At 42.7% G+C, this 12,223-nt stretch overlaps 1 protein-coding gene across 4 annotated transcripts in view; it reads right to left on the reverse strand.

Moving 5' to 3' along the window:
* The window catches only part of LOC8035647 (hepatoma-derived growth factor-related protein 2), a 72,884-nt gene that overhangs the window by 42,093 nt on the left and 18,568 nt on the right, over positions 1–12,223 (reverse strand). For all 4 annotated transcript variants that reach the window (XM_029981267.3, XM_029981268.3, XM_029981270.3 and 1 more), the window contains exon 9: positions 7,537–7,615. In XM_029981267.3, coding sequence (XP_029837127.2) covers positions 7,537–7,615 — 79 coding nt within the window. The remainder of the gene's footprint in view (positions 1–7,536; positions 7,616–12,223) is intronic.

Consider the following 12,223-nt stretch of genomic DNA (forward strand, 5'->3'; position numbering starts at 1 on the left):
GTTCCCGGGCGCGACGGCGACTTTCCGGAGGGAGTTCATGGATAACCCGTTTGGTGTCACGAGCGCCGTGTGCGACCGACTCTGGGTTGCCGAAGACGTATCCACGATCGGCAGAGTGTCGAACAAGAAGATGTGGGAAACGGGCGCGTGTGCGTTGCGGCAGTGTATCGAGTACAGCTCCGCTAATCTTCCTTCTTCACGAGAGTGGAAAAGCTGAAAGTTTTTTGTAACCATGTAAAGCAGTTAGTTGGGCTTGAACACCCGTACCATCCTTATGCAATTGTTTTACATAGCTGTAAATTTTATTTTTATTTCTTGTATTCATTACAACTTTGCCCCCAAGCACTGTAAACTCCCCTTCAACAAGTTTAGAGAGCAACAGGCATCTTCTTTCACAACCACCCTGATCCACGATCGCAGACACCTTAGGTCAGGAACTCAAACCGTAACCGTAACCGAAACCGTTCAGGAACGAAATTTTTTCAGTAACCGTAAACAAAACGAAACCGTTATTTGAAATTTATAAAAACCATAGCCGTAACTATAACCGCAAAATTATTTACCGGTAACCGGTTTTAACCGAAAAATTCTCGGCCATTTGTCAGAGTTACTGTCAGCGAGTGGTGCATCTGGTAATACATTTCAGTTCAATCTAACTTTAGAATTAAGAATACTTAGTTGGAATCAGTGGTCGAGCTTATAATAAAAAGAGTCTATTTCTAAATCTGCCACACTCCTACATCGCTACATGTATTCAGTACGTGTCACCTTCAGGGTATTAACTAATAAGTTAGACTTCCCAGATGTCCATCCAACTCGCTTCTATCAAAACCACCGATGTTCCTGACATGCCGTAGCAAGTATAAAGAAAAGAGGTAAACTGACCATCATGCAGAGCTGGCGGAAAAGAAAACCCGGTATTCATTTAGTCTGAAACACATTGCGAGTGACAATTTTGAAACAACACAGAAAGAAAAAAAAAACGCCAGAGGTTTGACACTGGCGTTCTGCCACGGGCACTCGCTGGAGCGCCTGCTTCCCCTCAAGGTGCTCCAGGGTGCTCCAGGGAGCGGCGGGCTACTTGGCATTTTACTTTTCTCCTTATGGGTCTCAGTTTTTTTCTCCTTCGTCCCCTGTTTGACAACGTTTCAGACCAAATTCCTCTTTCACTCAACTGGCTTCCCTTTCTCCTGTGTGTTTGACCGACTTTGCCGCACTGCCAACCACTCCCCTTCCCCCCGCTAGACAGCAACGCATGGGCAGATGCCTCCGGAGTCGGTTACGGTGTAGATGTTAGGGACTGTGCACAGGCAATCATCGCCCCTCTGCCAAGGCCCATATACCTCGGGGAAAGACTTGCCATGTTGTGGTGCGCATGTATCACTGAGAAAGGGACTCTTCTGCACACGGAGAACAGAGCTTTGGCTTTCGCGCAGTGCCGCGGCCATCGGCGAGCTTTGCCTTGGGCTATTGCCATTGCCAGTTTTCTTCATTTATTTATTTATTCACATTGATTAAAAAACCTCGGGAAACCCTTCGGACCTTTTCTCGATCCTTCCGCTGCCCTCAGCAAAAGGAAAAAAAGATGCCTCACGCAGAGAGCGCGAGGACTCGATGGCGCGCCGGCTCGCCATCACGTGTCAAGCACGCAATGGCAGATTGACGGGGCCATGGCCGACGGTACCCATTTTATTGACATATCTTCATTAAGAAAAAAAAAAAAAAAAGAAAGACGGCACTGGCAATAGCCCAAGGCAAAGCTCGTTCATGGCCGGGGTGCAGCGCTAAAGCCAAAGCTGTGTTGTCGGTGTGTAGAAGAGTCCCTTTCACGCCAATGCACGCGCACCAGAACACGGTGAATCCTTCCCAGCGGATTGGCCTCAGCAGAGGGGCTATGATTCTGCACACAGACCCCTACAAGTACCCAAAAACCGACTCCGGAGGCATCTGCTTATGCACTGTCGGGTAGCGGAGGCGGAGTGGTGGGCAGTGCGGCAAAGTTGACCAAACACGCAGAAGAAAGGGAAGTCAATAGGGTGAAAGAGGCATTTGGTCTGAAACTGTGTTAAACAGGCGGACGACGAAGAAAAAATCCAGAGCCATAAAGAGAAGTGTAAAATGCCAAGTAGCCCCGTGGCCCGTATAATATAATATACGGGCCACGGGGCCCGTGTATTATATCATATGTAATATAATATGATATAATACAAAACAATATAATATAATATAAGCACACCCGACCGGACATTGGGAGGCCCAGAGTTCAAATTCTAGCTCCGCTGTTTATTTTGGCTTTCGGCGGTTTCGTAAAACATTGATTCATTCAATAAAGTACTGTTTAGTACTCTTCTGCATATTTTCGAATATATATCTTAAGTATGTCCGCACTTTATTTTTAATTTTTTGCGTCCACACCTCTTTCACTTTTTCTTATATATAAATGCACAATTTTTCTAGCGTCACAAAATCGACCAGCGAGAGACGTGCGCTTCGATAACCATTGGCAATTGCTTGGAAATAGCAAACATGACGTAAGTGTAACATGGCTCAACAACGAAGACTTGTGAAAGGAAAGAACAACACAAAACTTATTTTTACAGCTTTCTGTGTTGTTACTGTGCTGTTCGTTCCTTTCCTTAGTCTTCCTTGCTTGGTCTATTGCATTTACACTGTTTGACTTTCACACACTAGCCTATCTCTCAATTTTGTTACTCTATTCCACTTAGCAGTATTTCACTAGAGGATAGCTATAGTTCTGCTCCTTCCTTCAATGTGGACGAAGACTCGTCTGCATGTATTAGGTTGAAATAACAGGGTTCATGCTGTCCTCAAAGACAAAAATTCGAGGGTTTTCAAGGGCTTTCAAGGCCCAGTAAGGATATTTTCAAGGACCATGTTCAGAGCCTTACTTAGACAAAACATAATTCTAAATGCGTTAAAAATGTAATATTCATTGCTCGAGACAAGATATTAAGGGGCTTTCCTTTTTGTATGCTAGATTCAAAGAAGCACATTAACAACACACATTGCTGTGTCCCACATGTTAAACAAAAAATATACATTAAACAAGCACTCGTCCAATGTTCATGGTAGTTTACATTGCTTTTTCTGAACTTCGAGGTCAATGTTCAGAATTCCCTGTGCCTTGCTTCTTGCAGTCTTCCTGAGGCTGTTGGATTTCATGATCCATGGGAGGTCACTCGTGGCTTCTGCCTTCTCTGCCTAATTGTCTGCTTAAGACATCAATTCAGCAACAGATACTTCCAGTTTCTTCTTCTTTCTCAATCTTTCGACTTCTTCGTCAGTGTAGCACCTTTTCACCTGCCTTGCACCTTCAAGGTCCCACTTCTCGGCTTCCAAAAAAAGCATGGTAATGGTGCCGAGCAGAAGCAACGGAGTCCTGCGTTCCTTCGTGATTCAAACATGCAAGATGCCACCTGCCTTGTTTACAGCATCACATACAATTCGCTGCAAGATGTAGGAAATATCTTGCTTATTTTAAACAGTGACCTGCCGATTGAAGATAAGAAAAAAAGTCCGAGACCATGGCACGCGACATACGAAGACTTCTGCTCTCCACAGAAGGCTCAAGCGACTTCGCTGTCGGGAAACATTCTTCTGAACAAGTCACTTGTCTGTGAACAGGACTTGTAGAAATAGTGCAATGCAGTTACTTTTAGTGTCCACAGAATCTCTGCATCAGTCACTAGCTCATGCTTCTTGCACACACCGTCCAAGTCCAACGACTGTGATTGCATTGGATCCACGGACGTTGGGTTCACAGACGATTCACTTACAGAGGGCACCAAGAAGTTCTTGATCGGGTTACTCACTGCCGCCTTCACATTCGCGTTGTGTTTGGCGCTTTTCATGTGACTTTTCAGTGCCGACTCTCTCATAGCAGCGATGTCGAACGTTTCTGAGCAAGGCTTGCATTTAGCCCGATTTGGATTCGGTGGGTCCGGTGCAAGCCAGCGCCTATAACTGTCGTTGCTCAGCCACGAGCGTTGGAACTTGCATTTCCCTGGCATTATTTCTCACTTGTAGTTCCGCACACATTACACACCAGTTTACGTTCGAGCTACGCCGGCAACTTCTGATCTCGTACCGGAAATAACACAAAGGAGTGGATTGGATGTGGATCTGGCTATGCCCTTCGGAACCGAAACCGATTCCAGTCTGGCCAGGCGTTCATAAACATCTGCTACATGTCGTCGTCAAACTCGAAAATCAAGGACTTTCAAGGATCTGTAAAAAATCCAGGACTTTCAAGGCCTTGAAAACGCTACTTTCAAATTCAAGGGTTTTCAAGGATTTCAAGAACCCGCATGAACCCTGAATAAACTATAGCAACGAGGAGGTGCAAATGGTTCTTCCACCACCCAGGGGGAACTTTCTTGGGGTTGTTTACAAACGCTGCCACACAACAAAGTAGGGATGTTTATTTTCATTTTTATTATATAGAGTGCGATGATTCCCGGGTAGCGGAAGTAACATGAATGCTCGTGGCATCAAACTATATAACGTAAGTAGGTGTAGTGAACAAGCGTTGGAGCTAGAAACGTGTGCAACTTTTGACCGATTAGAAGTATTAAGACGTTACTATATTACTTGAATTTCAGATTGTTAGATATCTCGGACTACTTTAAACTGTTTATTATAAAACGGCTCTCTAACATTTCAATTAGACAAATTATTCGAAAAACCGAAATAAACCGGTTTTGAGGAACGTGTAACCGGTAACCGAAACCGTAAAAATTAAAACCGTAAAAACCGAAACGAAACTGTTATCAACAGGAAGCGGTAACCGTAACCGAAACATTGTATATTTCAGTTTGAGTCCCTGCCTTAGGTGCCCATAGAAGGTCCGAGACAACGCAGTGAAACATCTCTACTATAACCAATGCAATAATTAAATACCAGAAAGTGCCACTGATATCAATCATAATAAAGATTTCATATCTTTGTTTCCACAGCTGATTTTCCACATCCATAATAATTAAACCAGAAGCATAAAATGCACAGGAACATGGAAAACGATGGTCTGGTTGCAGGATGCATAGTTTGGAAGTCTGCCAAAATGCCACTTCCCGGTAGAATTAGCAGGAATTTAGCTTTGCAATAGAAATGATTCACAACATCCAGTGTTATACAGAGTAGGCAATATACACTTGTATATATTGCCCATTCTATTGTTCTCAATTTACAAACATTACACCAGAGCAAAATATTACGAGTCACAGTAAGCTCAAGGGAACTACTGAGCAGCATTTTCCCAAGTCCAGTGATGTGATTGGCCTAAGCCGTTTTGGAACACCTTTCGGAGCAGTTGAAACGGTGTTTTGGAGCAGCTAAAGTGGCTTTTGGAGCAACCAAAACAGTGTTTTGTAGCAGTAAACGTGACTTTTTGAGTGGCCAAGACAGTGTTTCAGAACAGCAAAAAGTGGCTTTTGGAGCAGATATTCTTAGAAAAATAAAAATATATATTTTAAGGGCTGGACAAATAAAAGGCACTTTGCCCGCCACAATAAAAAAAAAAAGAAATTATGGTCAAGTTAGACCACCTGGGAGTCTTTCAACATGTTAACCGAAATGCCAATGAGATGACACATTTTGCAGTGCTTCAGTTAAATGATACATATATATGTACCCACTATAAATAAATAAGAACCAAACTGCACATATTAAATTTATTTGAATATGATCAACTTATTAGTAAATATCAAAGCATAAAATTGACTAGTTATTTAATAAAATAAGTTGAAGCAGTCTCCGACTGATGAAACATGTAACTACTCCAGTGCAATGCGAAACTGTACACAAGAAAAAGGTGCAGTATGACTAGCGGGTTCTTTTCCTTTAGCTTTTCGGAACTTTCTGCAAGGCTGCTGCAAGCCTCGCTTTGCCTTCAACAAGTAATGAATGTCCTTTTTCTATGTCTCCAAAGAGACATTGAGGCATCCCACAAGTGTACAGTGCTGTAGGCGTTGCTGAGCAATTCCAAAAAAACTGCTTGCCACCGTTTTACAGGTTCCCGACGCGCCAGATTTTCGTCAAAAGTAAGCAAACGTAAAGCAATGGATTGCAAGCGTCCCGGTTGGTGCGTCTGTCATGCAATCATGTTTGCATGCACTTGAGGGCAACTTCGGCAGCTTGCAGTAGCACGCACTTCGTCGTGCGAGCGGAGACGGCTGTTCGATCAAAACCATGCCACTCCGCTCCGCCGCCAACTGGTTCCAAAAATTGTATGCAAAATATAACAGTCCAGCGGCACGTGCTTGCCACGCCGGCAGGCAACGTACAAGCTAAACACACACAAAAAAAGAACCTGAGCCTATCAATGCAAGACATTGCAAGTCAGGGTCAAAAAGTTCTTGGAGCGCTTTGTGCAACGACTGAACTCGAGACAAACAAGCGCGTTGTACGGGTTCAGCGTGCAGACATTGCCTTTTTTGCTTTAGCTCACTTCTCTTCCCCAACTTTCCTTCGTAGCAAACTTTTCATGTACCAGGGTCCCTCTCAAAAGAAAGCCCACCGAGAGAAACCTAGGTAATCAATACTTCGACAAAGCAGTCTTTTAGTTAAAGAAGACTTTTTGTAGTAACGTATGATTTAAACAAGAACAGGAGTGTTGGAGACCTTGCGGCAGTCCTTATGTGTCAGTTTAGAAAGCGCCATATCTGCAGAGACATGGGGATGGCAACACCCGACGTCATGCAACCACGATGACTGGTAGGCAGGGACCAAGTATGGTTTTCCCACGGCCGTTGCTTTCAGGAGCGAGTGTTTCAGCTCGCAAAGTAACTCCCGTCACGCAAAAACGTGGTTTCATTTCACATCACGACGGCATGGCTGGTACCCGGCACGCTAGTGTCGCAGTGTCCATACACGCGTGCATCTATCTATACAAAAATTTTTTTAAAAAAGATGCAAGACGACACCCACGAGACAACGAGTGTGAAACGAGAAACGGCGGGAAAAACCATGCAAGACCAGATGGACGATTGATGCAAGGTACTTTGTGTCGGGCGGCCGCTTGCGCCATCTAGCTCACGGTAGTCAATTTAGTTTCTGTTTTGAAAGGCGACCGAAACTGGTCCTTTGGCGCAGGCTAGGTGCAGGTGACCCATATTTCGGCAAAATGTAGCAGGATGTATCAGGGTTAGGCCCTTGGCGCAGCAATCACTTCCTACCCAAAGAAAGACAACTCACCGGCCATCTCTTGCAACAGAGCATCAATTCTCAAACAGGGTTTCTAGGTATTCACCAGAGTCCCCTCACGCCTTCCCCAACCCCCAGGCGTCCCCCAAACTCCCAAATTGATCTCCACGGCCCGTTATGAGGTGCAGCATTTTACGAAGTGCTATTTTAGCTAATCTGAGCTATCCGTTGGAGCATTACTATGCTTCAAATGTGTATGTTCATTTTTGTTGAAAAGGTACAACCTAAACTGCTTCATTGCAAGAAGTCAAGGGGAGAGCTATCAAAATTGTAAAAGTTTCCCCCGCAAAAAAAAAAGAAACAAGATGTACTTACTTGTCTGGAACCTTTGCTGAAGTTTCGGGTTTGGGGGGTGGTACGGGCTTGGCAGGTACAGCATTTTCATTACTTTGGTCTGAAGAGAGTTAGAGAATACCAGCAGTGTTACTCAATTATGGTTTCAGTAAAGGGCAGAAACAACCATTGCATTTGGCACTAGCAAAACGTTGGTGCTGGATTACACTACTGGCCGAGAAGCTGCCAGCAAAGAACCCGGTCAGTAATGTAATTCATTCTCAAACTCCCTCAGTCCTACTAACAAGCACTTGCCCACATTCGCTTTGTTGTCCACACCAAAAAGCATGTACACAAAACAGACAGAAGCATCGTTATACGCAAACTTTTAGTTGATCCTGTAGCATGGCGATTCTGCAAAGCCCTTGCTTGTCCTCAAATGAAACAAAACCCTTATCTGTCATGCACAGAAAAAACAACACAATTTTGTGCAATGCTTCTTCTGTACATAATAACACAACAGGTAAATTTCACTTCAACAATTAGTAGTAGTCATTTATCCTGTCTTCGTTGTAACCACCCTGTACCTCCACATTGGAACAAGCACATATAAACAAGTAACAATCAAGTGTATTGATCAAATCTGGCAAATCATTAAAGCATGTGCTATCTGCACCAGGTGCCCTTTATTGAAACTGTATACGGTGTATACAGTTTCATCCATGTCTGTGATAAGCGAAGATATAAACCTAGATGATCTGATACTTACTAAGTAATTAATGCAACAGACTAGCAACAACAGACAAAACAAGACAGAAACAGGCTTACAAAATCAATAGGCTGCTTCAGACCTTCTTTTTTTTCTCTTCGCAATCAATGTTTTATTTCACTGAATGAAGGCTCTGCACACTGCTTGAGCCAACTGCTTGCTTTTGGTTACAGTTCTAATGATGGGGATTAACCCGCAGAACTAAATAAAATGTGCTAACCAACACAATATGCATCCCAAGGGAACACTTAATACAAACCAAATGCCCCTTTGCTACTAAGGAGACACAGAAGTCAGTGGCAGTGTCGTTCAAACCACGGTTCCAACAAACCTTGAAAGGTGCTGTTAAATGGCAAATGTGCGTGACAGTTTAATAGGTGTTAAAAATGTGCAACCAAAACCTCTGCAATAACAAAAAGCATCCCAAAAAAAAAAAAAAAGAACTACACATGGTGATAAAGGCATGTTTCAATAAACAAAACAAAAAATGTTGGTTGGCTTTCAGGTAAAGACATCTCAATTTCATAATGGACACAGTCGTGACAATTTGCTTTCACAAATTAGAATGCTAGTGGTTTGGCCACCTCACCAAAATATCTAGATTAAAAAGGCTTGCACTAGCAAAATATAGAGGGTGCAAAAATATGTTAAAAAACATTTGCAAAGGAAAAACTATTTTTTAAACATCTTGGATGGAAAAAAGTTGCTGCAGAAATCACTACTGTTGGTTTCCTATGAATTGCGATAGCATCTGTCTAGGACAGGGGTCTCAAACACGCAGCCCGCGACTCGCTGCGACGTGGCACGCCGGCCAACTGGCTACGAGTCCCGGTTCCCATGCCTCAAGTACTAGAATTGGCATGCACCTTAGTGATCTCATCTCGTCAATTCATTGTCGCTCAAAAGTAGCACTGTTCTTCTAGCTATGAGCACGGGATTCTCACCTTCAAAAAAATATCACCATTAAAAGACAATCGTGTGTCAGTATTGTAATAAAAATCTCCAGGAAAGCAATAACTGCCAGATTAACCGATTGTAATTTAGAGACATGTTGAGCTTGATTAATTCCTGTGTGCATTGAGCAACGGGAACAACAGTGTACTTGCTCTCTTCTATTAAAAATTAAATCTTCTATTAAAAATGCCAGCACGTTGGTGGGGCGGTGTCATTTTAATTATTGTTATCACATCAGGGCAATGTCGTAAAAAGTCATATAAACTAATAAAATCTAAAGATGTGGCTCGCAAAACTGAGTTTACGAAAAGCATAGAGCACAAAGTCCCCCCCCCCCCCGTCTTGTCTTACGTTGGCCCTCGACCTTTCCGGTGTGGGCTATCTGGTCCCCGCATTCCAATGAGTTTGAGACCACTGGTCTAGGAGACCCTCAAGGACAACATCAAAGATGACCTCTAGGAAGTTCTCAAGGACGACGTCTATGGCGATCTCAAGGGTGGTGAAAGGACTACGTCAAGGTCGTTAGGTCCTTCGAAGAGGGCGCGAATGTGAAGGAATCTGAGAATGTGAGCGGAAATGGTCTACTGTGCATTAGGATGCTAAAAAGTCCAAGAAATCCGGGCCGGGGGGAGGGAATGGGTAGCTAAAGAATGCTATTGCATGAAAAAAACATCATAAAATAAATTTAACATGAACAAATATTTTTTTAGAGCGATAATTACGGTGCAAAGCAAATTTGTAGTTGGCGCTCGCGGGAGCCTGCGGAAACCAGCAGTCCGACATGTTAGAAACTAAAACATGTGACATTTCACCCCTTTGGGCAGAAAATAAAGAAGGTTTTGTTTGTTATTGCACGAGTCAAAACGGAAGTGACGATTTTCTTACACTTGTTTCTCAATCATCAGAATATTTTGTTGAAAAAAGTGCAACAAAGAAATGAAGATTAATAAGTAACTTTCAGAGCCAAAGGAAGCTCCCGAAAAAGCACAAAGACCACGTAGGATTTTAAAAGTAAAGCCTACTAAACTGAAACAATAAGTATGTATTACCTTATCTAAACAGTGCATAAACTATTTGTCCAAATCTTTCTTTCCACACTGGAACAGTTCCCTAAGCTTTACATGCCAGCAGAAGTTCATGTTAAAATTTACATTTCATATTACCAGGATTGTTGACTGACATCTCTTGCACTGTCCATTAAAATAAAAAAAAAAAAAAAAAAAATCTAGCCAGCAAACAGACCTAACACAGTACAAACATTGAACTCATTTGCTACAAAAGTAAAAAAAAAAAAAAAATTCTTTATGAACAAAAAAGTTGGACACAATGAACAGAACTAACAACCTACCGTAAAATACTGAGTATGCACCCATGTCGCAATAAGCACCCACCCTTTACTTTTGAAACATTTAAAAAATCATCTGAGGACATATCAAATGCCCACTCCCCTATTTTAAGCGAGTCTGAAAACAACCGAAAGGCACATCAAGCGCCCAGTCGCCATGGGCGGCTGTTAGCTCCGCGACCGGCGGACAGCACCGGCGAAGTGACGGAGCAGAAGGACGACGAGTGGTGCAGAGTCGAAAGGAGGTAAAACTGATAGTGATAGAGGAGTTACTCTTTTGTTCCAACTCAGAAAAGTAATTTGAAGGCTTCAGTGATAAAGACTAGATGGCAATAAACTAATTACCGCATTTCCTTGCATAATGAACGCAACCCCAAAATGGTCGTCAATATTGACTTTTTTCCGCAGCTGCCGAGTCAATTAAGTGGCCAAGAGGAGCCGAGCCAAATCAGGCATGGCAGCCTGCGTGAGTAAGTTACAGCAGCAAGTTGGAAATTGCAGAAGCGATCAACAGTGTAACCGTGCAGTGCATACGGTCAACAAAACTGGGGTCAATACCCAACAGATATTTCGTCCGTCGGATACACTGATGTCAATAAACATGCCGTGGTCTGTGGCCTGTTTTCGGACAGTGAAATCGTGAAAGTGGTTTAACCTAGGAACGTTCAAGTCACTTTGTCGAACGCCCAATCGTTGTTGCTGCTGATGCAAAAGGGCACTTTTTCTTTGGTGAAAACAATGCCGACATTCCGTTTTTATACAATGGCACGCTTGACCAGCTCGGCAAGCGACGGCCATTCTGAGTTTAGTGGTTGGATTAAGCAAGAGCCCACCCGAACGTGCACTCCTTCTACAGCTTCGCTCTCGGACCTGGCAAGCGCCCATCTCCCAATTTTCCACCATTATCTCCCAATTTTGAGTGGGTGCTTGACCAGTATTTTATGGTAGCAGTCTCTATCAGTCAGTAAGCTAATAATTAGGAAAATAACACATTGCTTAAAGTCCGTTTGAAGTTTTAAACCTTTGAATGTATATTGCATTGATTACAATACCTCGGATTAATGTATTATAACTGAAAACCAAGACAAATCAACATCCGCTACAGAAACAACACAAAGCTAATACTACACACCATATACTTGCTCCTTAGCTAATTGCTGCAACATGTTCCAAGGTAAATTTACCTGTCTTCAATAGTAAAAGAATGATAGGAAAACAACAGCTCCTCATAGTATTTCAGTTTTACTACACTGCTAAATATTCCACATGACCAATGATGTATGACACACAGTAAATTAAATGTTGCCCCAACCTATGACAAAATGTTCTAAAAAAGTCGGTACAGCCACGTTGCACCTTGGTTACACGAAAGGGTACCTAACCCAACTGCATCTATTAACCCTTCAACAATCAAACTTTAAAAAAAAAAAAAAAATTAGTTGTTTAGTTTTGTTTTTAAAGGAAGAGTATGTATAACAAATAAATAAATAAATTTGCAGATTTTTTTTCTTAATTATCTGACGAAGTACGTACAGTGCTTGCAAACTGCTCAGGCTTAGAAGCATCAAATGGAACGATTGGAGGCAAAACGTCACCTTTCTTCTATTCGGCTTCATTTTGGCGCATCCGCTACCACCGACATTCCAGCAGTTTGATTCCAA

The sequence above is a fragment of the Ixodes scapularis genome, unplaced genomic scaffold (genome assembly GCF_016920785.2).
Source record: "Ixodes scapularis isolate PalLabHiFi unplaced genomic scaffold, ASM1692078v2 PGA_scaffold0__279_contigs__length_252992795, whole genome shotgun sequence".
In the NCBI taxonomy this organism is placed as follows: domain Eukaryota; kingdom Metazoa; phylum Arthropoda; class Arachnida; order Ixodida; family Ixodidae; genus Ixodes; species Ixodes scapularis.